This window comes from Lithobates pipiens, unplaced genomic scaffold (genome assembly GCF_037356315.1).
Source record: "Lithobates pipiens isolate NorthernLeopardFrog02 unplaced genomic scaffold, aLitPip1_a1.2 Scaffold_22, whole genome shotgun sequence".
Lineage (NCBI taxonomy): Eukaryota > Metazoa > Chordata > Amphibia > Anura > Ranidae > Lithobates > Lithobates pipiens.
Window position 1 is genome coordinate 3,851,976 of NW_027507784.1, and position 9,783 is coordinate 3,861,758.

A 9,783-nucleotide genomic window follows, 5' to 3' on the forward strand; every position below is an offset into this window, starting at 1 on the left:
GATGGGCACTGGTAGGCTGTAAAATTAGCTTTAGTCGACTAAAATGTATTGGAGATTTAGTCGACTAAATACAACTAAAACACTTGCAGAAGACTAAAATAGGACAAAAACTAAAATGCCATTTTAGTCCTAAGACTAATGCCACGTACACACGATCGAATTGTCCAGCGGACTCGGTCCGCTGGACCACAGTACGCCGGACAATTTGATCGTGTGTGGGACCAGCTCCTGTGATAGACGGAACACTAGACCAATGCCGGTGGCAGAGGCAGGACTGTGTGTGTGTGACGTGAGACGTGAGAGCCGAGTAAACAGGAGATGATGGCTCTGTGAATTCCGGCTGTGCTTGTCCCTCTCCTTCCCATCCAAGGTACACTATCAGCGTATAACACGCACCCGTGATTTCCCATTCCCACCCTAGCCTTATACTCAAGCCAATATGCTTTCCCAGTTTTTTGTGGTAAAATGAGGTGCCACGGCTTATATTCGGGTCGGCCTATACTCGAGTATATACGGTACATCCTTTTTTTCTGGTACATCTCAATGTGCAAGTGTACTTGCAATGTAAAGAATTATTGAATTTAAAAAATCACTGTTGCAGGCAGTGTGGATTTTTTTTTTTAAATGTTTGCGTGGGTACAAATTCTCCAGGGAAATGTCCCCCCCAATTACTTTTTTGTGACAGCTCCTTAACATAATAACCCAGAAAATTTGATTTTTTTAAAATAATGTGACAATTTTAGCTCCCATTGATTCCAGTGTGGCTTAGGTTTTACATCTGAATATTTTTAAGTTTGCAGAACCCCTGGCAAAATAAAGATGGGGTAGTTTGGGTCATCACTTCATATCAATAGGAAATCTGAGCCTGGGACAATGCACACATCCACCTTGATGAAATTACCTTCACATCAGAAGCTCCTTCACATCAGAGGTTCCCCCATTCCACCAGATCCCCCCATCACATCAGAGGTTCCCCCATTCCACCAGATCCCCCCATCACATCAGAGGTTCCCCCATTCCACCAGATCCCCCCATCACATCAGAGGTTCCCCCATTCCACCAGATCCCCCCATCACATCAGAGGTTCCCCCATTCCACCAGATCCCCCCATCACATCAGAGGTTCCCCCATTCCACCAGATCCCCCCATCACATCAGAGGTTCCCCCATTCCACCAGATCCCTCCATCACATCAGAGCTTACCCATTACACCAGAGGTCCCCCCATTCCACCAGATCCCCCCATCACATCAGAGGTTCCCCCATTCCACCAGATCCCCCCATCACATCAGAGGTCCCCCCATTCCACCAGATCCCCCCATCACATCAGAGCTTACCCAATACACCAGAGGTCCATCCATTCCATCAGAGTCCCCATCACATCAGATGTCCCCCTTTACACCAAAGGTCCTCTATTCTATCAGAGACCCTATCACTTTAGAGGTCCCCTCTTCCATAAGAGTCCCCCCATCACATCAGATGTCCCCCTTTACACCAAAGGTCCTCTATTCTATCAGAGACCCTATCACTTCAGAGGTCCCCTCTTCCATAAGAGCCCCCCCATCACATCAGATCCCCCCAAAGCATCAGAGACCCTCCAACACAGGGGTTGGGCTTGGTCCCTTAGTTCCAGTGAAGAGAACTCTTAAGGCATCAGCATACCAAGACATTTTGGACAATTTCATGCTCCCAACTTTGTGGGAACAGATTGGAGACAGCCCCTTCCTTTTTCCAGCATGACTGCCCACCAGAGCACAAAGCAAGGTCCATAAAGACATGGAGGAGCAAGTTTTTTTTCTAAAAATATAAAACAAAATATACAATCTGTAATCAGACCCGCCTACACCTTTTGTGGCCAATTACTTGCATTTAAATCTTCAAAATGGGGACTTTTGATTTCTCATGTTTTGCTCCCATGGAGTTCAATGGAGTTTGCGGTTGGGGGGTTAAACTTTTCCCCTGTTCGGGAGTTCTGCTGTGAACCGAACAGGGGAGTGTGCAGCCCATCTCTAACCGGGACAAAGCGAGAAGGTGAAAGACCCAAGTAAGGAACACAGACAGCTATTAAAATATGAGAGGAGATATAACCCTTCCACACTCCATACAAAACAAAATGCTATGACTTAGGAAACATTTTACATTGATCTCTATCACACTAAATGTCTATAGTATATATTTAGAGTCTCAAGCTAAGCGTTCTCCACATGTTAAGTCTCTGTGTTCCTCCAGCTTCTGGTCCAGAATCTTCTCAGAATGATCCTTCTCAGCTTGTTGCTGGCCTGGAAGATGACGGCGGCCTCCACCGATGGAGAAAATAATTGTAGATTGCCAAAAACTATTGACAGTGAGGAACTTGGAACAAAAATCATCACTTGATACCCGCAGAAGAATGTGAAGATGAGAAGTAAGAAGAAGATTGTCCTCAGTGCAGTGACATGAGCCTGAAGATTTGGACGTGTTGATCCAGAGTCGTTATTCTTCACCCTCCAGACGTGTCTGAGCAGAAAGGAGGAAGTGAGGACCAGGCACAGAAGACTAAGGCAGAATGGAAGAATGATGCCTACGGTGGTTGCAGGCACATGATAGGAAAACACTTTATCTAAACCGATAGCAGAGACATTTGTACTGTTCACAGAAGACTGGATACTTTCTGCATGGAAAGCCAAAACGCCCGGGACACTCACAATGAACACCCCAAGTGCTGTCAGGAATAGAAGGTGACTCAGGAAATTGGACACAATTCTCTTTACCCAGATGAAGAACCCATAGCTGAGATTGGTGATGGTGGTACAGTAATGAGCCGAGAGCCAGAAGGTCAACCAGAAGTTGTAATAGGTTAGAAAGTATATTGATCGGTTCATAAATACAAATACTTGTTTAATATAAAAGGTTTTCAGGAACAAGGCCAAGAACATTCCCTGTAGGCTCAGCAGACACTGGAGGAGAAGATTCACAATCCCCTTAGCCAGAAAGATCACATCGGTGGGACTCAACTTCCCTTTCTTTCTGATGATGTCCAGGTTACCCATCACAATACAAGTGTAAGAAGGGATTGCCAAGCCGAGTCCCAAGACTGAAGAGACTAATATGGATAAGAAGAACGGAGACATCATGCTGAGGTTTGGTGTGATCTCCGGACAGAGATGACGGGACACGTCCAGTGATAGCAGACAGAATGATATATTTAGAGATGGAATTATGGAAATAGTCTTCAGAGATCCGTCTCATGACTGACTTTGCATAAATGTGATGAGTTTTATTTCAGTACCGATATCCAAAACACAAACTGCATAAGCAATTTTTGAATATTTTCCATAATACCAATGCGTTTAACCACTTCAGGACTGGCGGCTGTCTCTTATTGACTATTATATACACTCAGTACTATGACTATTATATACACTCAGCACTATGACTATTATATACACTCAGTACTATGATTATTATATACACTCAGCACTATGACTATTATATACACTCAGTACTATGATTATTATATACACTCATGTGACAGACCTAGCCGGGACAGAGGCTGTTGGAGGGGACAGAATGCGAGCCTCTTGCTTTGCAATTATGGCCCCTCGCATTTGGGGGAACGGTGCTCTTTGTGAGCTGTATGCCTGGGGACCCCTGAGGTGGTGTTACTTGGATTCAGATCCATGTCCCCCCCCCCCAAGACACACAGACTCTGGATATGTATTTGCCATATTAGCAATAGACTGAATCACACTGTTGGGACACAAACTGTTAGATGCTAATGTCATCAACTCCAGCCACATGTTTGTTGTGTAAATGAGTCTAGTCTGGCTTGTAAGAATATTCCACACATTGTTGGTTGTGCTAATTAACCCTGTGTTTATGTTTATGGTAATGTGTATTGAATAGTCAGTCAGTGAGCTAGGAGACAAAGTCTTACCCTGAAAAGTCTTATCTCTCAGACAACTAGTCTGGGTCAATGATTAGATAATTAGCTTATGCTAATTAGGTTAGGTTTTAGTCTTCTACTGTATTATAAATACTTGTCATTTTGGTTCTAATAAATGAGTCCATGTTGAGCAGCTAAGCAAGTGTCGTCTTGTTTTAAGCTTGTGAGCGGTTGGAATACCTGATAGCTATATTCAGACTTAGGAAGCGGTATACTGACGGAAGCACTCAATTGGAGTGTGGGATTGGATCCGTCACATTGGTGGCAAGCAGTGGGATGCTTCCTGCAGTCTGGGACATCCAAACCTCCACTGGGATCCAAGATCAGGATAACAGACTTAAGTCACCCCAGCAGATATATGGACCTGGCATCAGAGTTCCCGGGGCTGCTGCAGATCGTCCTTTCAGCATACACCAGAACTGGGTCTGAGGATGAATACCTGGAGCTCAGGCAGCGGATTCGGATGGAGCTCTGGATTGGAGCCCTCCAGCTCGCTGGTATAAAACAGGGCAAGTGCTTTCCAACCCAAGAGCAACTGGCCAGTGACCAACGGGCATTGCGGATGGTATTCCTGGGAGAGCGGCCCCAGGAGCAATGGGTGACTGAGTTGGACAGGCTGGTCCAGCAGGAGATAGAGCTGGACAATCATTATCGGGCTCTGCAATGGCACGCAGAGCAGGGATATTTAGGGGAGACAACAGAATGCTCTCCGGAGGGATATGACTTTGGAGGCCCTGGATTGCTGTGGGAGAGCCTTACAGATCGTTTTGTGTTTGGCGATGAAGGGGAACCTACTCTTGAGGACCTGCGAGAACATAAAGAGGCTATGCTCGGTCTTGCAGGGGTCTCAGAGCTTAAACCTGATCTGGACCATTTGTTAAGGAAGGAACAGCATCTGGAAAGGGCATACAGGGAACTGCTAGAACACGTTCAGCAGCATGCCAGAGAATCAGCAGTGGAAACTCCAGAGATTGTTGTCCCCAAACCTGAAGTGCTGAAAACAGGGCAGAGCTCTGCTAACCTCTGCTCATCACCGATAGCATCTTCTGGGTTCCATGGACTGGAGATGGTGAAACTCTATCCCCAGACACCAGTTGCAGTGACAGGGGATTTGATAGACTTTTATGCTGAGGAAGAAGAACCTGATGAGCCTCCAACAGAAGAGCTGGTATTAGCTCCAAACTTCACTGTGCTCTGCCCAGCACCAACAGCAGTATCTGTGGAGTTGCAAGGAACTTCCCCAGCTGAAGCGCTGGTCCCTGGACACAGGGTCCAAGACCTCTGCCCCACACCTGTGGCAGTTCCGGAAGCTGAGGGTGAGAAGGTAGCGATCACTTCCCGGCAGCAGATACAGGGGGAGAAGGGAGAGGAGGTGTTGGTTGTCCCTCCTCAACCATCGGCCAGGGTGGAGGAAGCAGTCTTTCCTCCCCAGCAAAGATCCGTTTACCTGGGAGACAGTACCAGAGACATGTCATCCCAGCAGCCAGATGAGGGAACAGAAAGGGAAGCAGCCGGCTCACCTCCCCAATGGCAGCTACACAGTTTGGGAGTGGAGGAATCCAGACTCTAGCCCCAACAGTTAGACGAAGCGGATGATGTGGAGCCCCCAGCAGAAGGGCTGGCAACAGGGCAGAGTGCTACCAACCTCTGCCCAGCACCGGCAGCAACTGTGCAGTTCCAGGGAGCTGGGACAGTTGGCCCATCTCTCCAGCCACAGATTACAGAATTTATGGACTTAATGGACTGTTCATCAGAGGATGTCATAGATTACGCATCACCTGCTCAAGTACTTGCAGCAGGACAGAGTACTGAAGACCCCTGCTTCACACCCGTGGCAGTTTCGGAGGCCCAAGGTGAGAAGGTGATGGTCCCTCTCTCCCAGTGGATTTCAGGGTCGAAGGGAGGAGAAGCAGACATTTTCCCTCCCCAACAAGGGTTCATGCACCTGGGAGACAATACCAGTGAAAGGGAGTTCCAACAGCAGACGGCACCCAAGAATGATGACACCAACTCAGCTGAAGTGCTGGCAACCAGGCAGAGTGCTACCAACCTCTGCCCAGCACTGGTAACGGCTGCAGAGTTCCAGGGAGCTGGGGCGGTCAGCCTGACTCCCCAAAAGTCAGCTGGAGTGGATGATGTGGGGTCCTCAGCTGAAGTGCTAACAGGACAGAATGCTACTGGTCCCTACACACAACTGCAGCTTGAGCTGATATCGATGGATGGAACTTCAGTCTCCACTTGTATACCCCAGGGATGCTGGACCGTCGGCCCAGATCCCCAACAACTTGATGGAGTGAGCCCAGTCACCCTGTCTTCGCTCCAGCTGCTAAAAAGACTCGAGGGAGAAGGGTCAGTCCAGGCCTCTCCCCAGCAGCAAATATGTTCTCTGAGAGAGGCAGAGGTTGGCTGGGTGAGGAATACTCTGGACCAATTTGTTTGGGGTACTGTGTGGATACCGGCATTGGGGGACTGGAATCACTGACTAACTTCAGAGTCAACCCGTCTGGGGTCTCCTCCTGTGATAGTCTCCTGCCGAAAGGGGAGAAATGTGAAAGACCTAGCCGGGACAGAGGCTATTGGAGGGGACAGAATGCGAGCCTCTTGCTTTGTGATTATGGGCCCTGGCATTTGGGGGAACGGTGCTCTTTGTGAGCTTTATGCCTGAGGACCCCTGAGGTGGTGTTACTTGGATTCAGATCCATGTCCCCCCCAAGACACACAGACTCTGGATATGTATTTGCCATATTAGCAATAGACTGAATCACACTGTTGTGACACAAACTGTTAGATGCTAATATCATCGACTCCAGCCACCTGTCTGTTGTGTAAATGAGTCTAGTCTGGCTTTTAAGAGTATTCCACACATTGTTGGTTGTGCTAATTAACCCTGCATTTATGTTTATGGTAATGTGTATTGAATAGTCAGTCAGTGAGCTAGGAGACAAAGTCTTACCCTGAAAAGTTTTATCTCGCAGACAACTAGTCTGGGTCAATGGGTGTGTGAGAGGGGAGGGAGGAGGGAATGGGAGATATGGGGGAGGGGAAGGAGGAGGGAATGGGGGGAGGGGATGGAGGAGGGAATGGGAGAGGGGAGGGAGGAGGGAATGGAAGAAGAGAGGGAGGGAATGGGGGAAGGGATGGGGGAGGGAATGGGGGAGGGGAAGGATGAGGGAATGAGAGAGAGGAGATAGGAGGGAATGGGGAGGGGAAGGGGGAGGGAGTGGGAGAGGGGAAGGATGAGGGAATGAGAGAGAGGAGATAGGAGGGAATGGGGAGGGGAAGGAGGATGGAGTGGGGGAGGGGAAGTAGGAGGGAATGGGGGAGGGGAAGGAGAGCACGGGGTAAGACAGGGTACTGAGCTCTAGCACTACGGTACTAACACAGAGAACAAGTTCTTAGTCACACTTGCACAGTACATTTTTGGGTCTATTGGCCATTGTGACCTCTTAGTTACAAACTGTTTTCTCTGTAGGGCTTTTCTAACAAGCATTTTCTCCATATCCAATTGAGTGTTGAAGTCGGCAATGGTGGCAGAACTGGAGGGGGTATTGGAGGTTTTCCACAATCCGGTTATGTTTAATTTGGCTGTAAAAAGTAAGTGAATGATAGCGCCTCTGGATCCAGGAGAGTTTTTTTCTTTGCCTAAATGGAGTAAAGCTAGTGTGGAGCTTGGAGTGGGAGTCGCTCCGGAGATTGAGGAGATCAGAACAAAAATGTGTTTCCAGAAGGAGCTGAAGGACTTGCAAAACCACAAGATGTGGGTAACAGCTGGGTGAACTGCCAGGGTACATTTTAGATCGTTTGTAGAGTGTAAGGTACCACCTGTGAAGGGTTTTCTGAAAAGATTCCCAATGGTTAGTGAAATGAGAGGCTAGGTGTCATTCCCCCCGAACAATCGGACATGCTGATTGGCTCCTGCTGTGTTCAATGAAAGCGGGAGCGGGTCGGCGGTGGCGTGCGTGCCCAGCCAAGACTAACTGAGACCGGGAAGTGAGAACAACATACAGGTACGTTGTTTCACACAGCCGGGCCACCCTGATGCGGATGGGTGTTCCGGAATTAGTTACGGGGTTCACCCCAAATTCTTCAGGTGTAGTATGTATATTAAAGGGGAACAGCCTTGAAAAAAAATCAAGGAAAAAATAAATCAAGCTAAGAGGTCCCCCCAAAATTCCAGGAAAGGGGAGTGATTCCTGTGTGCCCCACCTGAAGCATGCCAGGCCACATGCCCTCAATATATAGGGTTCTATCCCCCCCAATATAATGCACCTTATATCCATACTGATGAGGGCAAGATCCTCTTACCCATAACCCTGGTCTGGTGGTTGTGGATTTTATAGGTGTGGGTGGAGGCAGTGGTGGCTGGTGCTAAACATTTTTGGGGAAGCAAACAATTCTGAAAAGTACTGAAAAAACCCATCAAATGCAGCCACTGTGCCCATCAAATGCAGCCACTGTGCCCATCAAATGCAGCCACTGTGCCCATCAAATGCAGCCACTGTGACCCCCGGCCTCGCCCACCTGCCCGCTACTCGCTCATTGTCTGACCGGCACTTACCCCATCTTGGTGGTGGGTCAGTCAGCAGGTGAGCTGCGGGTCAGGCAGCGGCTCCTGTGTCCTTTAAAGCTTCCACCGTGCATCTCCTCTTTCCTCCTGGTAGGCATCCACTAGGATCGCCTGTCCTTTCAGCCAATCAGGTGATGGGTATCAGACCCGTACTTCCTGATTGGCGGAGAGGCAGTTCAGTGTTAGAAAAACGAATATTCATTTTCTTTTCTAACACATGTAGCGGATGACATTTGGGATCAAATGTCACATGTCTGTAAATTTAGTTTTTTTTTTTTTTTTTTTTTTCACAATCAAAGATTTTATTGAAAATAAGATCAGGTTTACAGTCAAAGTCTGAATACAAATAGCAATGCAATCAATCTGTAAACAATATAACATATAAGTACATCTCCACTGTGTTCAGATTCGGTTAGTGGCAAGGTTGGAGTAAGAACACCATTGAAGATGCAAGGTAGCGCATGATGTTTGGGGACAATTGAGAACGGTGTGGAGGGTGAGGGGGGGGGGGGGCAAGGGGGGTGGTATGGGGTGTGATCAGCCCATTGCTATCATTCATGAAACTCTGTTAATTCGAAAGGTTCTATGTCGGCTTAAGCTTTGCTCCCTCCGTGATGAGTGTCAAAAGCTGTTGAGGAGTTTAATCCCTAAGGGTGCGGAATTCAGGGGAGAGCGTGAAGATCAGCCATGGTTGCCATGTTTTGATAAAGTTCGTGCTATTTTCATGTTTGGTCGCCACGATCTCCTCCATCTTATAGATATATTGCACTCTGTCTAACCAGTCTGTAATGCTTGGTGTTTTGGTTGTTTTCCAGTGGATTGGTATCAGTGTTTTAGCGGCCGTGAGTAAGTGTCTGGACAATGATTTTTTGTAGCGGCTTAAGTTGGTGGGGACTAGATTGATCAAGCACATGGCCGCGTTCAATTCTAGGCGAGTTTCTGTTATGTGTTTTATCCAGGATTTGATTGCATCCCAATAGGCTTGTATTAGCGGGCACTCCCACCATATGTGCAGGAAGGTACCTTTGTGAGTTTTACATCTCCAGCACATGTCTGAGGAGGAGGGAGACCATCTCCTGGTTTGCTGTGGCGTAATATACCATTGAGCTAAAATTTTTTGGATATTTCCTGGTATTTGGAGCTTAAGGAACACTTGTGTGCCAGCACGCATGCCTTATTCCATTTCTCCTCAGATATGCTTGTCTGGAGATCACGTTCCCACTTTGTTTTGAATTTGTTTTTGTCAGCTTGTGACGCTTGACTAAGCAGTGAGTATGCAAGAGATGTGGTGTT

At 47.7% G+C, this 9,783-nt stretch overlaps 1 protein-coding gene across 1 annotated transcript; it reads right to left on the reverse strand.

Moving 5' to 3' along the window:
• Window positions 1-2,205: 2,205 nt before the first annotated feature.
• On the reverse strand, window positions 2,206-3,111 carry LOC143925238 (taste receptor type 2 member 9-like). Its single transcript, XM_077449832.1, has one exon. It carries the CDS (start codon window positions 3,109-3,111, stop codon window positions 2,206-2,208), a length of 906 nt encoding a protein of 301 aa, XP_077305958.1.
• Window positions 3,112-9,783: the final 6,672 nt, after the last annotated feature.